The sequence below is a fragment of the Pseudoliparis swirei genome, chromosome 22 (genome assembly GCF_029220125.1).
Source record: "Pseudoliparis swirei isolate HS2019 ecotype Mariana Trench chromosome 22, NWPU_hadal_v1, whole genome shotgun sequence".
In the NCBI taxonomy this organism is placed as follows: domain Eukaryota; kingdom Metazoa; phylum Chordata; class Actinopteri; order Perciformes; family Liparidae; genus Pseudoliparis; species Pseudoliparis swirei.
Genome location: NC_079409.1, coordinates 9460827 through 9481832, shown reverse-complemented (window position 1 = coordinate 9481832; position 21006 = coordinate 9460827). Strand labels below are relative to the sequence as shown.

At 47.1% G+C, this 21006-nt stretch overlaps 2 protein-coding genes across 7 annotated transcripts; both read right to left on the bottom strand.

Annotated features, from left to right (window-relative positions):
* Nucleotides 1-78: 78 nt before the first annotated feature.
* Nucleotides 79-4764, bottom strand: pigv (phosphatidylinositol glycan anchor biosynthesis, class V). Its single transcript, XM_056444083.1, has 3 exons — nucleotides 3937-4764; nucleotides 2504-3670; nucleotides 79-1386 (listed from the first exon to the last, which is right to left on the bottom strand). Exons 1-3 carry the CDS (start codon nucleotides 4054-4056, stop codon nucleotides 1099-1101), a joined length of 1575 nt encoding a protein of 524 aa, XP_056300058.1. The 5' UTR covers nucleotides 4057-4764; the 3' UTR covers nucleotides 79-1098.
* A 318-nt stretch (nucleotides 4765-5082) lies between these two features.
* On the bottom strand, nucleotides 5083-20299 carry arid1aa (AT rich interactive domain 1Aa (SWI-like)). 6 transcript variants are annotated; one of them, XM_056444108.1, is made up of 20 exons: nucleotides 19370-20299; nucleotides 16687-16905; nucleotides 15916-16566; nucleotides 15687-15782; nucleotides 14757-14997; nucleotides 14070-14159; nucleotides 13798-13968; nucleotides 12925-13246; nucleotides 12654-12799; nucleotides 12477-12562; nucleotides 12152-12361; nucleotides 11852-12056; nucleotides 11541-11694; nucleotides 11227-11396; nucleotides 10921-11104; nucleotides 10302-10427; nucleotides 9594-9702; nucleotides 8516-9383; nucleotides 8279-8409; nucleotides 5083-8195 (listed from the first exon to the last, which is right to left on the bottom strand). In XM_056444108.1, the coding sequence occupies exons 1-20, from the start codon at nucleotides 20282-20284 to the stop codon at nucleotides 6339-6341; spliced, it is 6951 nt and encodes a 2316-aa protein (XP_056300083.1). In that variant the 5' UTR covers nucleotides 20285-20299; the 3' UTR covers nucleotides 5083-6338. The 6 variants fall into 6 exon arrangements, with proteins under 6 accessions (XP_056300083.1, XP_056300084.1, XP_056300085.1 ...); XM_056444109.1 differs by having other exon boundaries at nucleotides 11227-11393; XM_056444110.1 differs by having other exon boundaries at nucleotides 11227-11390.
* Nucleotides 20300-21006: the final 707 nt, after the last annotated feature.

The window sequence follows — 21006 nt, the reverse complement described above, 5'->3', positions numbered from 1 at the left end:
TGGTCTCAGAGTGTGAAGTGTTTTGACTCCACGGTCAGTGTTCTGTGCCTCTGAGCCTCAGAACTAGATGCAACTAAGTCCTTTACACTGCAATCTTTAATTCTTTAGCCTTTGCAACAGGGTACACATTTAAGGTGAAACATTATGACCAAGTAATGTGTTCCAATTGAATGCAATAGGTCATTGTAAGAGCATACTTTGTTTGGATTGCCTTCCCATTTGTTTATTTTATACAATTAAGTGCCCATAGCAACTCATTATCTCACCCTCCCCACATATTTGTGGGTGTTTGTAGGATGGAGGTGGGCAGTGGACTAAATAGCCTTCGGAGTTCTAGCAGCCTCTTGTGGTGTTAAAGAGATGTCGGTGCACACGTCTGCAGTCACATAAACCATTTACATGAATTCACATTTGTTGTTTGGATTCATCTTAAATTCAGGTAAACTTTCTGGTTTAACTTTTCTTTTTCTTTTTTACCAAAACCCCCACGATATAGCAGTTTTACAGTAATATTAAATGTAATTGAAGATTCTTTCACAGCAACACACTTTATTTAAATAGTTTCTCCTTCACATTCAAATATTCCCAAACCATAACTTGGAATAATTCTTCCAAACATGCAGTGCTATATTACATTATACAACCAGTCTTCCCAATATTTACAACTAAACAGTGTTCAACTAAGTTTCAGAAATATTTTACATTTTGTACTTTTTTCTCAAAGTCATTTAACCAAGAGGTTCAAATCAAATTGGTTATGCATTGCATGAGTAAATCGGCATCAAAAATGTGATGCTATTTTATCAGAAAGTCCTACGTTGGACTAGACGAGATCATTATAAGTAATTATTCTTTTCTTTGGATTAAATTACTTAAATAGAAGTTAGTGAATTTGTAATGTTTTGTCACATTGACAAAATACTGCATTCACGTATAGATTAATATTATGCGGTTGCAATGAACAACTACTGCAATAACTCAAATGGACTATTGATGATGCATTTGAAAAACACCTGTGCGAGATTTAACATGTGATGTGTTTTGCCCAGTCCTGCATGAACATATTGCCTTAAAAAAAGGTTGGAGTAATCTTTGAAGTCATGTCCATGGCAAGAAGTTACAATGCAGCACCAGGCCCAGCACCCAGTAAGAGAGGAAGTATCCCAGGATGCTCTGCGTCGTAGGAGAACAGCTTTTAAAGTGCGGCAGCAGTGCAATGATGGGGTTTTGAGGTGTGTGCCTGTATCTGTTTCTGGAATCGGCCTGCAGCTGAACATTGGGATTTGATGTTTTCCTTCGGTGAAGAAGCGGCTCATTGAGGAGGAGCAGGTGAGCGCTTATCCAGAAAGGCACGGGAGACGAGGAAGCCAAGAATCTGGTGAGAACCTAGAAACGTAGAGAAAAAAATGGGAATGAGTGGAAATTAACAGTTGACAGACATGCGCACATAAATCTTGACTTGCACTTCTACACACCGTGTGTGTGTATATATATATATTAGGGGTGTCAGCGTTAACGCGTTCATCTATGCGATTAATTTGGCCGCGATTAACGCACTAAAATATTTTAACGCAACTTTGTTTACTTCCGGTGTGCGTTGAAGTTGTTGCACTCCTCTGAGTGTCAAACCGCGGCAGTCCGCCTCCTTCCTCCCGTCTGCTCCTCGATATTCATAGAGAAACAGAGGGCGACGTGTCGGTGACGCTGGGCGGAAGGTGCAGGTGACTTTATTTTGTTGCTCCGCCTCGATGCGCGCGCAGACACGCCGGTATGGAGCTCTGCGGCGCGCGAGACGGAGAGCCGAGAAGAGTGACCGACACGTCGAGACAGAATGACATGCTGCTGTAGAGACGACCAACAACAGACGTTTAGTTTAATAAAAGAACAAAGACGTCTTTAAGAAAAGAACCTTACATTACTTCTGCTGTAATCTGGCGCGATAGAGAACATTACAGGGGGGCGGGGCCTCACCCTGATAGAATGGTGGGGGAAACACTGGGATGTGTCACATGCAAAAGCCTTTAAAAGGTGAATTTACATTTTGTAAAATGGAGAAAATGCCCCCAGCCTCCAGAGGGTTAACATGACACATTTGTCAGTTTACCAAGGCCACTGGTTCTGCTGCTGTTCAATGTTAAAGATGACAGGACCAATGGGGTCTCAAATACACCTTTGTTTACTAATCTGATGTTTCACTGAAGAAACAATTTATCATCCATGATATTAAATACCTCGCTGGCACTTTATAGGTAGGAGCCTCTTTGAAAACACAGCTCTGTGTGAAGTTTTGTCTTTAAAAAAGAAAACAATTAAACAAGTGTCTAGAATACACGCTGTCTGAAGTGATTACTCGTTAATTTAGAAGATTTAGTCTTTAGAAGAAAGAAATACTTTTAATCGCGATTAATGAATTTCAAAATGTGCGATTAATTAGTTAATTTTTTTTAATCGATTGACAGCCCTAATATATATATATGTGTGTGTCATTATATAATGTCCTTACCTGCACATGCATGCACAGTGTTCCAAACAGCAGAAGTACTGTGGAATGAACGATATAAACAAACACTCTGGAGTTGAAAAGTCCCGGTGTGGGTTTGTCGAGCCCTTTACTTGCACCCGTTTCCCACAGTCCGAGTCTCAGACACATTTCCGGGTTGGCTTGAAAATATGCATAAGCCGCCATTATGCCGAGAGTGGCCATGGGTAGAGCCAGGAGGAAGTTTGGTATCTGTTTCAGCTCAAAGTAGCGGAGGAAGCCCACATCCCAATACACATCCTGGATGTGAGAATACAGCAGGGGGAGAGGCCTCATGCACCAGAGGGGCGGCGGACCGTTTTCATCTGGAACCCGGTACCCCTTTACTTCAGCCAGAGACAGAAGAGCAGGAGGGATCCGTTCCAGGGAGACGGACGGCGTGCAAAACGTCCGATACCCATAGTACTGGAACGCACAGAAGGGAAGGGCAATAATTGCAGTTCCCAGGAGGGAGGTGAGCAGCACACGGACGACGGCCCAAATATAGTGGAAGACTTTCCTGTAGCCTTTCGTCGTCATTCGATATACGCGAATCTGGCAAATAGCCTGCAGCGATGGAAGGTAGAGCAGGAATCCGATGTTAACAAGTCCATTGGATCGCGTTGCAGTGGCTATACTGAGGGTCAGGCACGCTCGGAAGGTGAACCCTTTTTCCAGGAGGAACAGACCACCAAACGTGAGCGCGGCGAAAAGGCTCTCGGAGTACCCGGCGGTCATGAAGACATTGGCGGGTGTGATGCAATAGAGCAGGCTGGAGAGCAGAGCCAGGCGTCGGTCCTGGAGGACGATCCTGCTCAGTGCGTACAGGGCGACCACGCTCAACAGGAAGAGGGCACTGTTCCCCAGAGCCACGGCCACCAGCAGGCGACCCCTCACACTCAGCCAGCCGCTCAGGGGCCACAGCAGCGTCTCTGCGAGGCCTCGGAGGATGATGGGCAAGAGGGGGAAGAAAGCAAAGTTGTGCTCGTAAAGGTACCCTCTCTCGGCGATGAAGAGGAAATGCTCGGCATCCCAGTGGGAGAGGCCCCCCAACAACCACTCCACTGCAGAGTCCAAGTACAGAGGCTCCTCGGCCCTTGGGGGCCTGAACGCTTCAGCGTCGTGATCAGGGATGACCGCGTTGAAGACGGCCTGGGGGAGAAATAGTCGACAATGTTAAAATAAATCCTGCCATCAAACAGTCTTTGAGAAACAAAACACAAAGGTACCCAGTCACTTTGCCGGTTATGTTGTAAGTAGGAATACTTTATCTTACTACTAATTTTACCCCCCCCCCCCCCCCAGGACAATTGCCAAGGTGACTCGAGAGACATTATTATTTAATAACAAAACCACGTTATATATAATAAATTAGCATATTTACGATGTCACAACATTCAAGTTTGGTTAAAACTTACCTGCAAAATCAGCGACAGGCCCCTGGTGACGGCGGCGAACTCCAGCACTGCTCTGACGTCCATAGTCATTGCTGTGACGGAGACGTGACTGCTGGATTCGTCATAGTTTCTATAAAACATAGGAGGGAATAAAATATTCGGCGAATGAGATGCAGCATGTTCTAGTTTTCATTGCGTTTCCCGCATTAAGAGAGGGCGAACAGAGCCAATGTTATTGAACTCGATAATCAACATTTGTTTTTCGCTCCGGTGCAATCTTTGTCCTCACATCCTCACACTGCAGCAGCGGCTCTGCTTCGTTTCGAATGGCTCTTTTCACTTCCGGTGTGATCGAGGTCATTTCAAAATAAAATAAAATTTGGGCCCGGATAAAAGAGAACCCTCGTGGGGTTTCTGCGTCGTGCGTAATTCGTAACCGCACATGTGGAGCAAAAAACGATTAATCGTAGTTTAGATTATAATGCCTTACCTTTTATAATCTTGCGTCGTGTCTCGGATCTTTTGGTCAGCTGACGGCAAATGATGCGTCTCTCCCCAGCAGGCGGAGCTCCGCACCATTCTGTGTCCTGGACTGGTTTTTCAAGCGGTGCGGGTATTGTATTCCTCATTCAAAACATGTGAGGACATTGCTTGTCGTTTTTAATCTCTCATCTGATTGGATTGAAGGTGGCTATTTCACACAAACCCTCCTAAATGTGGATTAAAAAGAGTGGCTTTTTGTCAGTGCTTCTTTGAGATCTGATCATTAAAATCTATGGTTGTTCTTTTTACCTCATTGTTTCTGTCTGGACCTCGATGACGGTATATGCTGAAATGTTGGCTTAAATAAATCATAATGCAGTTCTGTCATGTGAAGTTAATGCAGGGAGAACGCCTGCGTGGTCATCCTCGAGGCTTTATGTTATGTAGCCTGTTTACATCATTTTAAATGCAGTTATTTTTCTGAAATATAGAGACAGTAATAACCGGTGACAGTCGAGTCCACTAAGTAAGATCATGTTTCCCCGACACGTTTTCTGAGCACTGAAGCGAAGGAGCGTGCATTTCAGTAAATTATTTTTGACCCAATGTTGTGTCAACATTCATTTGACTTGTCCGTCCAGAAGAGTTCAGTTTCAGAAGAACAAAACCATCAAACAGCTTACGAAGATTTAATGTACATTTATTCTTACCACGTGGAACATATAGTATAAAGATTTCATACTGAATAAATGATATTCATTGAGCCAAAAACGGAAAAGGGAGGAATTTACATGTTGTCTTAGCTACATAGTCTGAAATACAAATATGCAGAATCCATGACTGAAGAAAAATTGTCAAATGTGTACTTCATCTAGTTTATTTTGTTGTACCAGGAGATAACAGGTTTAAGCCGTGTCTGTCGTACTACGGAGCTGTGGAGAGACCAGAGGTGTGGGTCTAATCAGTGGGGACTCCCGTCAGCCTCAATCCCTCACCGATAACAAGTGTGAGAATAGTGACACAGACAGAGACAGACACAGAGAAGGGAAGTGTAATGTACAACATTATATATACACCACAGCAAAGCTGTATTTGAAGTTGAAAACCAGTCCTAAGAGGTGATTTCTTTTCATAAGGGTATTCATACAATCAAGGGATAAGAGGAGGTAAGGGTGTTGTAGGTTCTTGATACTTTGGGGAAGAAAGCCATTTTCTGTTGAACACCAAACTAAAATGACCTCAAAACTCGAAGAGCTGCATCTTCTGCGTCTGTGTGAAACGTGTGTTACAGAATGCTTACACTCAAGAGCAGTACGGCACAGAAAATGTCCTACAATCTACTGCACAGGCCTCCCCGGTGAAGGTGTCTATTGACAGCACTTAGTCTACTGTCGGGCTGACGGGTGAACATCCAACGACAGCAACTATAACCAGTCGGCCACTGGTCAGTCTGCTTCACCTCTGAACTTCAACCAGTTACAGACTCATTGTGCCCTCGAGGGGAGAGCTAGGGCACACTGTGTCCCCCCAAACTCACTGTAAACGAGACAGCAACTTTGGTTACAGTTTTTGTTTTTCAGCTATTTATTTCTTTATTCATTTATTTATCTTTATTTAAAAAGTACTTTTCCCCCAAGTGCAGAACAGTCTCCCAAACGTGGCGCTCTCGACTCTGTCATCCAGTTGGCATTCATGATGTTACAAGTAGTGTCACTATGTGGGCATCTCTCTGGTTTGTAATCCACCACAGCTCTGTGATTACCCTCCTCGAGCGAGGACGGCCGGGGGAGGGCTCAGAGAATGGAGTTTGATGGAGTTTCATAAATTAAAGACAGTCACTTGAACTTTTCTTGCCCTGTTACACACAAGCCAGGTTTCCAGGGAAGAGGGGAATGGGGATAAAAAACCCCAGCATGTGGAGCCACGGCTCCCTACAGCTGTCATGACTGGCCAATCAAAAAAAGTACATCACAGATAACATGAGAAACCAGCGAGTTAATGAGGGGAGACACTGAAAGGTCAAGGAGTCGGGACTCTTGTAGTGTGAACTCCGAGAGGTTGTCCTCCACCTTGGCTAAGGCGTGCAGAGCCCGGGCCGCTCGCCGCATCATGTCCGGGCTTGTGGGCTCGAAGTGCATCCCCTGTAGGTGGAGTAGAGAGCTCTGGCTCTGCTGAAGCTGTGTGGCAGCCAGGCTGTCCTCCAAGAAGCCCATCAAGTTGCCCACACTTCCTTTCTGAACAGCGATTCCTCGGGCCGCCATCGGATCACCCTGGGCCAGGTTGGCCAGCAGGACCACCGCCATCTCCCTGCAGACCGCAACCTTCCGGTCTCCAATCAGCCGCACCAGGTTCCCGTATAGCTTCTCCAACCGACTGAATGGCGGAGTGGCCAAGATGAGGTCCACATTGTTGTCTTGGATGCTTAGTTTGCTTAGTGTCTCCAGGACCAGTCTCTGAGGCGACAAAGAACTGTGGGGGCCGACGGTGGGGAAGGGGTCCTGGGCCTCTGCTGATGGGCAGACAGCCCAGTGGAGAAGACCTTCCAGAAGAGGCAAGCATATGCTCTCGGGGTAGACGGAGAGGTCCAGTTGGCCCGAGATGTTCGCCAACGTAACCAGTGTGTTCTCCCTCAGGAGCTCCAAGCAGTCCCACCACCACTCATCCCTTTGGCCCATTCCCTCGTCTGAATCCTCATCTTTCTCGTAGGTGAGTGGCGCTTGTTTGCGCTCGGGGTGCCTGTGGTGCAGCAGGATCAGGCGTCCCAGCAGCAGCAGCAGCCCTGGATGTTTGGACATCTCGTGGTCATTGCCTGGCACAAAGGAGAGGCTACGGACAATGTTGGAGACACAAATGCAGCGGCGGGCTAAAGAATCCTGCCAGTTGGCCAGTGCAATGAGCGGCCGTTCGTCTTTGCTGTGAGGCTCGTCCTCCAGGATGACGCCAGTCTGCTGCGCCCGCTGGGTGAAGACACCGTCGAGGGCAGGACCGGGTCTGTCGCCCTCCTGCTGGCTGTCATCGGCTGCATCCGCCGTCTTTGTCTCGGAATCCGTTTTCCTCTCCTCCTCGCCGCTGAGGGAGGGGCTGGCCTTCTCTGAGAGGGATGTCTCTTCTTCATCTTGATTCTTCTTTTTCTCTCCCTCAGTTGGAAAAATATTTTCCTGAAACACTTCTTCTGGGACTCGCCGCTTTAGCAGACTTGAGGGCACGTATATCCGTTCTCGGGGTTCCACGAAGTCTTTGCGCGGTTCAAAGTGGGTCTGGATGTGGTCGGTTGAGTCTCCACCTCCAGCGCTCCAATGAAGTAACCCGCTGTCGAACTCTTGCAGTTTGCCATGATTATTGGAATGGCCGGTCGCAAATGGGTCTTTCTTCCGTACCACTTTGAGGGGAAACTTGTCAAACTTGCTGGCCTGTTTGGGTCTCTCGTGGGCAGATACGGGTTGCAATGAGCCCGTCTGATCAGAGGACGAACCCTGGCTCTTCCTCTCCTCGTCCTCCGTCTTCTCATCTTGACCCCGAGACTTGGAGCACTGCGCTTGCTCTTCCTCCTCTTTTATACGAGCTGGCGCCTCCGTTTCTTGTTCCTCCTCTTCTTCGTCGTCATCTCCTTCCTCTTGTTCCATGTCATCGGCCCACAGTTTGTCTTCCTCCGTGCTGTCCCAGTCTTTTTTCAAGGCATCAGGATCCAGCAGTGTCCTCTGGCCAGGGTCTCCCACCTCATACTCCCGCAGAATGCCAAAGATTTCAATGAGGCAGCGTCTGAAATACTCAACCACCAACTCTAGTAGGCCAGGCAACTGAAAAAAAGAGCAGAGTTTTTGTTAAATTAGACATGATCATTACATATTGTGTATTGTTATGAACAATAGTTAAGTTTCACCATGTTGAGCTCAAAGGTGGAAACACTGTTGTCATCATACAGGAGGATATTGATGGTATCTAAGGCCCACGTGCTCTCAGCCAATAACCCCGACTTTAATGACATCATGACTCTCCAGGCCTCCGGGGTTCCTAAAAAATCATGAAAAAAACAGAAAGGATACCCTCTTAGCAACAACTTAAGACAATACAGCTGGAAGAAGCAGCATTAGGCAAAAATAGCAAAAAAAAGCCGTACCGATCTCTTTCATGGTGAGTTTCCGGCGTTGTTTCAGGACAGGATGGGACGCTTCTATCGAGCCTGGGGGAAAAGGCATGTCTCGCCTTATGAGAGGCGACTGCATCGGAGAGGGCACTATGTGAGATGCAGGCACTGGAGGGCCGGCCTTCTGCATCTTCATTACTCCGTGCATATAGGGAGATTTATTCGGTGATGTTCTGCTATCCATGGGGCGGGGCATGGACGCCGGGCTGGACACCTGTGGAATGTGGTTCTGCACACCCTGAAGGGACTGGTAGGTGGACTGTACTGCATGAGGCATAGGTTGCCCAGGCCCAGCTGGCCCATAAGTAGGCTGCCGCGGGCCCATCTGACCCCCCCACTGACCATCGTGATTCATGCGCTGTTCTGGCGACATCATCTCCTCTGAGCGGTTCATGCCCGGGTAGCCAGGTCCTTGGGGTGGGCCCCCGGGGCCACCCTGCCGGTTAGGGTAGTTCTGATAGTTCATGTCTCGCGGCCCCTGCCACATACCTCCCTGAGGACCCTCGGGACCTGACTGCATCATCTGAGGGGGCATGTTGGGCTGAGCGTTGGGCCCCGTTGGTACCGGCATACGCTCACGACCGAAGGGAAAAGGAAACTGATTGCCTGGGCCGGGTGGACGGCGATCAGAGCCAGGGAAGGGCCCACTGCCGCTGTACTGATTGTACGACTCCGGCTGTCCTGAAGAGGGTGCCGGGGCGCATCCTTGCTGCTGCGGCGGTGGCGGCGGTGGTGGCGGCGGCGGCGGCGGCGGTTGTTGTCCACCATGGAAGGGCCCACTGTACTCAGTCTCATGACGTTTAGATGGAGGATAACCTCCTTCCACAGGACGCTTGTAACTCTACACATCAGAAAGGCACAGGGAGAGATTATTCAACACCATTGTTAGTACAAATGTAAGAATGAACACACAGCTTTATAGCAGTGTCCTGCTTCAAGCCAACCCAATCCAATACATGACAGCAGCTCAGTCGCAGAGGAACGGATAAACAAAATGAAAACAGTGCATTGAGCATAGTGAGAGTTATTGCGGTGAAGGAGGATCATTGACCTGTTGTTGCTGTTGTTGTTGTTGTGGGTACATTCCAGGCTGCTGATTTGGATAGGAGCCTGTAGGGGGCGTTCCCTGTCCAGGATACTGATTACCATAGGAATCATGCCTGCAAACATTAAGCATCGTCAGTTGGAACATTAACACTTTATGCATCTCAAACTCCCTGGATTAAGTCATGGTCAAACACACAGTCAACATTTTGGCTTATTATAGTGATGAATGTGTGACTGAAAGATATCGTTTAAATTCTTAAATGTAATATGTCCTGCCCTGCTAATTTATGTTTTTGTATTGTGTATATATGTAAACATGTTTGCTGCTGCTTTACCAAATTTCCCCCTGGGAATGAATAAAGTAATATCCTATCATATCCTATCAAGGGCTTATTTGGGTTTACAGCTTCACGTTCAGCACACTTGATTAGATTATACTAAATCAACTAACTAAATCAAAAAAAAGCCCAAACCAAAAAGCTGTGAAGACAGAGATATGGAGTCAATATTTTACACATTAAGAAAATATATAGTGTTGTATTGTAATGTTAAATATTACTGTTTATGTTATTTGGTCAAGATAATAAACATTGAAATAATTGTAATTGCTACTACATTGTACAATAAGAGAAGAGAACAAAAAATATCACGTATGAACAGTTTCCATTTGACAATAGCTTCGAGATTGGCAAAGAGTGAAATGTGAACTGACCGTGGCTGCTGTGTTGGGAAGCGATTTGGCGAATAGATCCCAGCGTCGGCGTTGGCAGGTATCATCGGGTTTGGCTGAGGGGCACCGGCCCCCATGCTGCCCTCTGGGCCCACTCCTTGCTCCGGTCTGATAAAACAATAACAGACATACGCATTTATGCTTGAGCTCATCATTAAAAAGACACGCACATGAAAATGAGGAAAGGTTTACATGAATACTTTTATTGCAATTAAATATCGACTCAACAAAATTAGATTTTTTAATTTTGTATCTGGCACGTAAGCCAGCAACTACCAGTCGCGCCAGCATAAAAAACTAAATACAGTGGACTCGCATGTCTACATGGTGACACATGTTCCACAGTCCAAACACACTCTTTTTTCCAATATGTTTGACTGAATTTAAAGATTGCATTTGGTTTTACTATCTATTTGGTACCAGAACAATGTAAATCCCTGGCAGTACAATTTCAGTCAAATAATATTAAGAAGTTTAGCTTTACAGATACTTTTCTTGACCTGCACATTTAAAGAGTCACTGATCATTAAAATAGCTGTTGGTTATATTGAACTGTGTTCAATGACCTTGAAAATGCTTTCTTCTATTCAATGATTCTTACCTCCTTTCGTAGCCTGGTCCATAGGGAAACTGCTGTCTGGGCCCCATTGGCATTGTGCCCATGGCCCCAGGCGGTCCTCTGTTGAATGGAGGCTGCTGCTGTGGTGGCTGCTGCTGTGGGGGCTGCTGCTGGTCCCCCGCCCCGCTGTTAGGGCCTTGGCTAGCAGGTAGAAAGTGCTCCCCGACTGGAAATGCATTCACAAGTAAAATAAGTTATGAGCTGACTAACTGAATGGATCTTAATGGAAGTACTTTACTTTCTGGGATAAGATATTCCATTTGGCTCTTGTCCATTCAGTGTGCCCACCTTTCCGCATGTTGCCAAAGGGGTCCTTGGTGGGCTCGTAGGTGCCCATGCGCCCTTGTATGTCTGGCGTGTTCATGCCTGGCTGGTAGGCCGAGTTGGGCGTCATGTTCTTCCGAGGGAACGCAGGGTCACTTCCTTCAGAGAAGGGGTCCTGCAGGTTAACACTGCTCCTAGAGAGAAGCAGAGGCGAGAGGGAGGGGAATTTACGAGAGAAGAGGGAGAGACCGAGAGAAAGGAAGAACCAAATTAGTTTATCAAATCAAAATGTCTTCTCAAATCAAATGGTAAAACCACAGGTGTTTAATAACAATCACCTGGACCCAGGTGGCATGGGGGGCATCTGGGTATGAGGAGTGGAGGCTGGGGTGGGAGGTTTTACATCCCCCCCCTCTGCCATGGAGCTGCTGGTGGACTGGGGTGTCTGAGGACCCTGCAAAGAGCCTGACCCGGCTGTGGAGGACAGGGACGCTTCAGAAATAAGAGAGGATCAGACAGACAAGGTAAAGGACTTTAATGACTCGGCAAGTTACGCATGTTTGTGGATTTTAAAGTGCATGGATGTGGTTGGCTGAATTGGTACTACACTTAAAAGCGTGTTGAAAGATTAAATGAGTAGCACTCTAACCTGGAGAGGGTGGCTGGACCTTGGCCGGTTGGTTCTTTTTGTTGTCCGTTAAAATCTCAGGAGGAGGGTCCTCACCGCGCTCAATTTTGCACTCAAAGGCGTAGAGACACTGGATGTACTGTTTCTTCAAAGAACTGGCAGCGCTGCTGGATGTACCCACATTCAGGGAAGTGGCCAGATCACGCCACTTCTTATTCTTACTCACCTGGGGGACAAACAGAGACATCATTTTTAGAATACAGACTACAAAAGGGGATTTAGGACATCATTGATGTTTATACATTATATCAGAATACTAACCTGCGCCATGCTTCCGATCTCTTTGACTGACATATAGAGCCGGAAAAGATCGAGGGGTTTGCGTCCTACAGCAGGCAGGTTGGTCAAGCCCAAGGCTTTCTCGTCAATAAAGGCCAAATATCGGTCCACCCACATCTTCCTTTCCGGTTCTGGTCCCAACTCATACAACCGTGTTATCTTTTCATTGGTTGTGGTGGAAGAGTTGGACTTCTGTATTGTGCAAGATAAAAAAAACATGAATTAACTGGACTGAAACTTCAAAAGTGTTCAGACTTTCAAAGATTTTCCAAAATACTGTCATTACAACATGTAGTAGGCAGGTTACCTTCGGTTTAGGCTCTGGCTTTGGCGTTCCACTCCCATCTACTTTGTTACTCATCTTGTTGTTCACCTCTGGACTGGGGGCCATACCTAGACACAATCATAACGATTGGAATTAGCTGTAAAATGACCCCATTAAAAAGAGGATAACGCTAGGTGTGGTTATCTCTGTAAAACTTACCACTTGAGTTATTGGCCATGTTCGGACCAATAGGATAAGGTGATCCACCTTGAGGGTTCATCATTCCAGGCATGTTGTTCATGGGGGGGCCATAGGGTGGGCCGGCGCCCATCATGCCTGGAGACATGTTGGGGAAACCAGGCATCCTGGACGGATGAGAGAATAAAGGAGCATTTATTATTCATAAAAGACAAAGTTCGGTCCACGTATCTCCTTTTCCAGCATCTGTGAGAAGTCAATCAGAGGTCTTGTGTGAACATCATCAACCAACCTGTTGTGCATGGAGTTGGTGGCAGGATGCTGCATGGCAGTGGGGTCCTGGGGCTTTCTGTTCATGCCTGGAGGAGGACCCATTCCTGAGCCTATCTGGGGTGGCATGGTAACCATGTTCGGAGCCATGTTGGGGCCCATATTCGGACCCATATTGGGGCCATAGGGGCGTGCTCCCATTTGATTAGGAGGCATCCTTCCTGGGGGAATGCCAGCATATGGCGGTCCCCCACCCTGTCCTCCCATGGAGTTAATTGGGCCTATGCCTGGCCCAGTGTAGTTTGCATTGGGCATGTTGCCATAGCCAGGTTGCCGGGGATAACCTAAGGATGACATTTCAGCAGAACATATTCAGGTAAAGTAATCACTTGGCTTTAACTGGATATGGGTCTGATAAAAAACACTGCAACACCGAGATGTTTATTTGTGTTCAACAATAATATGTAATTATTATAGCTGGCGTCTTTTCCATTAGAGCTGTGTGAATCCGACTTTCCCTACAGTGTGCTAGCAGAAAGAGCGATGCACCCTGAGCAACAAGCCTTCGTCACAGTCTCAGCTCTACTGACAGGAGGCTCTGCTCTGTCAGCTGACTCTCTGCCTCACAGCTATAAATAGCTACAGAGTCAGAGGGAGGGACCAACGGTAGCATGGTATTCCTGTGAGGCCGGGGAGATATATTCCATAGGTTTGTCTCATGGGATATGCACAACCGCAAACTTTACAAATGGATGGTAAATTAAGTGGAACACCTTTAGAAACCAGTCTTAAACATTGAGCCTCTGGAAGCCATTTCACAATTTATCTACAGAATTTCCAAATTTAGTAAATATCTCAAGTAAAACCATGACATAGACAATGAGAAAGTACACACCTTGAGGGCCATATTGTCCTCCCTGTTGTCCATAGCCCCCCATTGAGTTGTTCTGCTGATAGGGGCCCATCGCGGGATGCATCTGTCCCCCTGAGGACTGGCGTGGCGACAGTGCCGAGGCTGACTGGGGGGAGCCATAAGGGGGCATCTGAGGGTTTCTCTGCATGAACCCTGAAAGAGAAAGAGGGACAACGTGGTTAGACTCAGAAACTATGGCAAACACTCTTGACACGTTAACATAATGAACACGTTGCATTTTTTCTGCATCGTACCTCTGTCCTGGGCCATAGGAGACTGACTCATTGCCGGGTGTAGACTCCCATCCGACTGCACACTTGATGGCCTCGGAGGCATCTGGGTCACTAAACAATAATATTCAAGTTGAGTTAGTGACGGCTCAAAAAGGTTACAATACAAGTACTGAGTTTCACATCACTGAGGTTATAAAAACAGCTAACACAAATATGGTCTCTCTAAGTAGTCGGCAGTCTTCTGGTCAAACCTTTGTCCAACAAGTACATGTTGGACAAAGTACAACCCATTCTCAAAGCTGTGTTTAACATTTTAACCCTGTCAGACTCGTTGGCTCATCCTTTAGAAATGAATGTTTTGTGAATAAGCACTGTCCAGCCAACATAACGTAACACCTTGAAGTGTAGATGAGACCCAGAGACAATAAGAAACCAGAAATAAAAGTTGAGTCATTCCATGTTTTTCTAACTTTAGAGATACTTAGGGGGAAATTTAAAAACTGTTAAATGATAATCAATGATGAAAGCAATGGTTTTGTTCTTGTTTGTGGTCTTTATAAAAGTATGGAGACAAAATATTGTCATGCAAGGCAAAAGAATCTACACAAAATAGTTATTATGACCTACAACACAAATCATTGGGTGTCTAGATCACAAGTGTCAGACATTGCTGGTAATCAATCGTCGTCATTTCAGTGTGTGAGAGACCTGGCATGTTGGCGGGCGACAGTGGTCCCGTGCGGGGTGTGCTGGCGCCGGCAGGAGAGCCAGCTGGAGACGGCGAGGGCCCTCGGATGCCTGGCAGGTGGGGAGACGTGTGGGGAGAGAAGGGCGACTGAGCCTGGTTACTCTGCTCCCCCTGGCTGCTCGACACACCCGACGTGTTCACGCCAGGACTCAGGGCGCCCTCTGCGCCTGTGGGCAGGTCATCAATGGACCCTGACAGGTCCTGAAAAGACATACAGGAGTCAGTCAGCAAACATGGTCTAATCATTTTATAAGTTTACAAGTTCAGAAGATTCAGTATTTTGAAACAGACAATATTGTATACAATTATGCATAACTTTTTCTAATACTGCAATATGTATTTTACACGCTGGCTATAATATTAGAGTTGAAATTCATTTTCTGTGGCACACATACAAATACCACACACATACACACACACACGCACACACATCCAGAGGCCCTAGTCCATATTTATCATTTTCAAAGAAAAAATTAGAGTGCATTAGTGCCAGGAGTTGTCGTGGTTACGAGGGATTGTAGGTTGCGAGCTGAGTCAGCATGTTGCAGGAGCCCTGCCATGTAATTTCAATTCACCAAAAGTAATTGTGTACCTATTCAGATAGCTCCTTTTCCAAATAGTCATTTCTCAACAACCACTAATGTGCTGCAGTCTGAACTCATCAAGGGACAGAAAACGCAGCAGCCACAAAGAAACGTTGATACTAGGCACTAACTGGGTTATTGTGAATGTAATGAGCCTCCTATTGTCATCTGTTTGATAAGTAGTCAAATAAATATGTCGTGACTACAAATAAATCTCTTTCTTACACGAGGGTAAAAAGAAGAAAAAAACAGCGTGAAAGGATTTTTTTTGGTTTTGTTCCAGCAGTATTATAACAAGCAACTGACCGGAAGGCTGGAGGGGCGGCCTTGACTGTCCTCTGGGCCAGACTTAGGCTGAGTGGATGGAGGGGTGTTTGACTGAAATGAGTCCTGCGATACCTCCTAAAAGACATCAGAACATATGCCTAAATATACTGCCGGAGTCGGACACAACACCCACACACGCACGCACACACACACACACACAGGAAGATGACTAAGTTTGTTGAACGTGATCCTAGACTGAGGGAAGTACCTGCTGTTGTGGTGGAGGAAAGCGCTGATAAGGTGACTGTTGTGCTTGCTGCTGCTGCTGCTGCTGCTGCTGCTGCTGCGGGTTCTTCTGCGGGTTCTTCTGCGGGTTCTGCTGCGGGTATGCTGCAGGCTGGCCTTGTGGGTGTTGGCTGTGTCCCGGTGGTTGCTGTGGAGGCTGAGACTGTGCCTGTTGTTGCTGTGGGGGGGGCTGCTGAGGCCCCTGTGTGGATCCTGGGTAGTTGGACTGGCCCTGTGATCCGGGGGGTTCCTGGGAACTTGGCTGCTGCGGAGCCTGATTGGGAGGACCCTGCTGCTGGGCGTAGAGGGATTGGCCAGATTGCGGGGCTGAGGCTTGGGAGTATGGGGGCTGAGACTGTGGAGACCCTTGGGATGGGCCCGGCAGTGGCCCCTGAGACTGTGGGGGAATATGGGGCTGCTGATAGGGTTGTCCTCCCTGGGTGTGCGGCGCAGAAGTCGACGGAGGGTGGGTTTGCCCTGGGTACGGTGTCTGGCCACCCGGTTGTCCTGGTGGGGCCTGGGAGTATGGAGTTTGCTGCTGGCTTGAGTGAGGAGTCTGGCCAGACTGGCTGTAATATGGTGCCTGGCCCTGAGAGCCATAGCCTCCTGGTCCTTGCTGTCCATAAGATCCCATCTACACAGAGCACACAAAAACAACAAAGTCTTCATACAAACTGAAGAAACACAAATACTGATAAAATGAAGACACTTCATAATGGACTTATTTCTAAATTAGATAAACTATGTTAAGTACCTGTGGACCATACGGCATGCTACCCATGCTGCCAGGGGACCGTCCTTGCATTCCCCCTGGGAATCGCTGAGGACCTGCAGGGCCATAACCCTGGCCAGGGTAACCGAGCCCCTGTTGTGGAGCTGTGGGAGGCCCCTGCTGCGACTGCTGACTGTATGGACTGCCTGCTCCGTATGGTTGGCCCCTCATTTTTCCCATTGGGTCCATAGGATCTGGTGGCTGTACATGGTAATAACACGAGAAAATACAGTAAGTCAACAACCAGAAAGCATAGAAGAAATCTAAATGGCAAGTGATACAACTGACACACAGCCTCCCTCTTTATTAGGCCATTACAGTGTGTCCATGAAATACTTGGCTGCAGAGTACAACTTTTTCAAACCCAAAAAGTGTAATAACAAACTTCAATGAATGAAGAAATTGTGCGGTTTTTTTCACCTCATTTCCCACGGTCATTACCCTGGGTTTTTTCTCACCTCACTTTGCCATAGTTTTGGAAGTCAACAGAGCTATATATATCTGCTTTTGAATGGAGGGCAGACTGCCCAATCTTAAACATATCCCAGCTGTGCTCCTGTTTTGAGTCAGGTCCAAGTAGGTTGTTCCCCCCCAAGAGAAGGCAGTTTGGCTCTGAATGAATGACACCAGAATTGAACGAAGTACTTTCCCAACAGCAGGAGAGTGAAAAATGCACAAAAGCATACTCTTGTTTATAAGCCAACCGTTAGTATAAACCTCTTCTCACAGGAAAAAAAACGAGGAGATACTAAATCATCAATGCAGTCTGCTTGGTGTTGTGCTAGTGCCTTATATTTAGGATCCAATTATTCCCTCGCCACCACCAAAATTATTTGGCACTGAAAGGTGGGGAATTTTAGCATAATTCAAACAAGAGAGGGTCTACTTGAAAACTGAAAGCATCCCATTACATCAAGTGAATTCCCACTTGTGCACTTTGCTGAGAGGAGCGTCCTCGGCTTAACAAATGTCCTTTACAAATAGTATGCAAAATGCCGTACCTGACATTTCGCAGATCCAAGACAATGAAGTAAAATAAATAAGAGCAGCACATGGCTAATCTGCATAAGACAGAGAGGAAACTCCCTGGGCCAGTGAGAGATGTGGTCTGCTTTCTGATTGGCTTGGGGGGAGGATTGGGGGGAATTCTTTGCAGTCACACAGTCAAACTTGTGTGGCATGCCAGACACAGCAGCAGCAGCAGCAACACACACACACACACCCTCACAGACAGAAGTCAGTGTGGCCTTTTGCTACTGTGTAGTAATGTATAATATGAAACAAAGATGCCCAACAGTCCAACTAGTGAATATAAAAGAAAACCAAAAGTAATATCTAACGAAATAACAAGAAAACCATAGACATGAGAGTAACAGAACTTCAGATGTCTTAAGTCACTATGTTGTAATAATTTAATGACTGGAGTAATGCTGGTGTATGTTTTCCATTTGGATTTGATACATATAAGATATAGTACTTCTCATTTTTAATGATGCAGAGTACAGTTGCTGTGCGTTTATACATTAACCATCAACCATGCTGCATGCATGAATGCGAGTACTAACAAACTGATTTGGGTGTACTTCTCATATGAGGAAATACTCATCAAATGATCAAATTAAAACAATATGATCCATGACCCAGTTGCTCCCACACTACACTGTTGGCTAAGAATGGAGCAGAGCAGTGAAACAGCAATGCCTCTAGTGACCCTGTGGTGAATTAATACAGTGTGTTCTTATCAGCAACTGTTGCCTTGAATCACATGTAATTAGAAATGGCCATGAGCAGCGGATGAGCAGCCAATCAGATTTCAGCTAGCATGTCAACCAAAGACCAACTATCTCCTGGCTTTGACAGCCGGATTTTACCTCCACAATTCAAATCCCAGTGCAAACTGCAATCACTCACTCATATGGCTGAGCTGGCTGCTCACAGGCGACGTGCACAAGGAGCCCTGCAGCTTCTCCGCACGGGGAAACTCATTTAGCGTGAATTCCCATGTGATGAAAGTGACTTCGTGTTCACCCTTCCTCGCCATGGTGCAGACCATTTGAGTGATTTAAAGCGAATCCACGCGAGCAGTTCACCTCCCGCGAGCCGCTGATTCCACATGCAACACATTCCTCATGTCGGAGCCACGAAGTGGTCGCTTCTCAGGCAGGAATACGATATAATTCCGACTGCGAGCGACTATCACAAATGAATGGGTGTTTGTGAATAGGTTTCCTGGACACATGCTTGAACAGTATAAGCACATTAATGAGACGAAAACGGTGTTAATTAAAAAGATAGCAAGCCTAGAGAAGACATCCTAGAAGGAAAAAACCGAGCCGTTGGTCTTCGCTGAGTATTTTTCGCCCCTTTTCAAAGTCGAGGCCTTCTTGGCTGCCTGAACGTCCTCACATCGATTCAACAACTTATATCTCCTTCAACCACGACTCGCGTGTTGTTACATACATGTATCGATGCGTTTAAAACGATTATTATTTAACGGTCTGGTGTAATGGGAAGAAGAAAAAAACACACACAAGAGAGGCAGCCATTTTAGAGTCTTTGCGAACTAGTAGCAGACAATGGCTGGCCTGCTACGTTGTGAGCTAGGAAAGGAGGGAAGGAGACGTGCTAGAGCCCACTTCGTGTGGCTGTAGTAATGTGACTTTACCTGGTTTCTAACTAGTGGCTGCCCGGCACTTCCCGGGCTCAAAGGTGACGGGTGATGGCTTCTTTGTTGCCAGCCCGGGTTGCTCCCCCCGTACAGCCCGCTGCTGCCCATGTCTGCTGGTCCCTTACTCGCGCCGTCCTGGCTGCCATAGTCGTTAGACGGGTAGTTCGGATATCCCCGCGTCGAGCTGGGGGAGGTCAGGAGCTTGTTGAGGGTCGGCGTGGATGTAGGCTGAGGGTTCCCAATGTTATATCTCTGGTTACTGTAAGAGCCGGCCATCGCCGCGGGTCCTCCCGCTGCTGGCGGCGGCTGCTGCTTCGCGTTAGCTGGCTGCCCCCCAGCTGTCGGCGCCTGGCTGCTGCGAGGGGAGTTCACGGCGTACGCTTGGCCGGGGTAGGGGGTCCTGTTCGGGAACGGGTTGTAGTTGTTAAACTGGTGGTTTGAAAAGCCATGCTCGTGGGAATTGGGTTGATACGGGTCCATCATATTGCTCGACTGCACGACCGGACCAGCAGCTGCCATGCCAGGGCTTTGTTGTCCGCCATGTTGATGAAAAGGGGCCCGACTGTAGTGCTGACTGTATCCGTAGGAAGAGGGAGGAAACGCGGTGCCGTGGTGATGCACCAAACCGGGATGGTTATTCCCCTCCGGTCCGACGGAGTCATTCTGGTTATTATTGTTAGCCCTGGGCGGGTTCCCATTCCCGTTCTTCATCTCAGGTTCCCCTCCTCCCCCTGCATTTCCACCGTCGGTCCCGTCCTGCAGATCCCCCCGGCCCGGCGATCCGCTGTCCAAGCCCGGCTGCTTTTTGTCTGACTGCTTGTCCCCCGGTACCGACTCCTCCTTGGAGTCTCGATCGGGCTTTTTGAGTTCGGAAGGCGGGCTAGTGTTAAGAGTGGCGACCTGAGCGGCCATGATATACCCACCCCCCCCACCCCACCACCTCTATCTCCCTCTCTCGGCGAGTCAGTCACAATCAAAAGCTAGCATTGAATATAAATAATTGTTTATAACCATGTATCCTTGTGCCGATTCATTCCCACCCCTTATACCGGACCGAATCCGGCTGCCATCCCGGTTCCGGTTCCGTAAATGGGTTAGAAATATGATGGACGCTCCATACAATGCGTAAAAAAACGACAGAAATTGTTGTGGGAGTTGTGTTACTGAGTCCGGGTAGAAGCAGGGAGCAAACCCAACCAACACGAGGCTCCGCTACATACAGCCATTTTACTGAGCCACACGGAGGGCTGCAAAACACGAGCTGCATCCACTGCGATGCGGACTGGACTGTTTTTCTTCTTCTTACAACCACATTGTCTTTATCCCTCATAGGTGGAATATTTTTCTCCACATGAAGACAGTCTCATGTTCTCACAACTGACTCATGCTGTGTTAATAACACACGCACAACAACGATATAACTATATGTCAAATTGCTTGTTACAAAAACATCCATATGGCTGAGGATTTCCATTAGTGATCACTACAGAGAGGTGAAGAAATAAACTCATTAAATATATCTACATGTATGTATGTATATGTTGTTGGTGTGTGTATACATGTATAGTACAGTTGTGGATACTGTGCTGTCAGTGTTAAGCTGTACTGCGCACACTGCAATCGTATACAATGAT

Excerpts from the sequence above, each read along its gene's own strand:
- arid1aa (XM_056444108.1), bottom strand. The coding sequence starts at position 20,284 with ATGGCCGCTCAGGTCGCCACTCTTAACACTAGCCCGCCTTCCGAACTC. Across the intron at positions 9,384-9,593 it reads AACAACAACAGCAACAACAG|AGTTACAAGCGTCCTGTGGA; the intron begins GTCAATGATCCT and ends TCTGATGTGTAG. Across the intron at positions 8,196-8,278 it reads CCACCTTTGAGCTCAACATG|TTGCCTGGCCTACTAGAGTT; the intron begins GTGAAACTTAAC and ends TCTTTTTTTCAG.
- pigv (XM_056444083.1), bottom strand. The coding sequence starts at position 4,056 with ATGTTTTATAGAAACTATGACGAATCCAGCAGTCACGTCTCCGTCACA. Across the intron at positions 3,671-3,936 it reads GCCTGTCGCTGATTTTGCAG|GCCGTCTTCAACGCGGTCAT; the intron begins GTAAGTTTTAAC and ends TTTCTCCCCCAG. Across the intron at positions 1,387-2,503 it reads CACTGTGCATGCATGTGCAG|GTTCTCACCAGATTCTTGGC; the intron begins GTAAGGACATTA and ends CTACGTTTCTAG.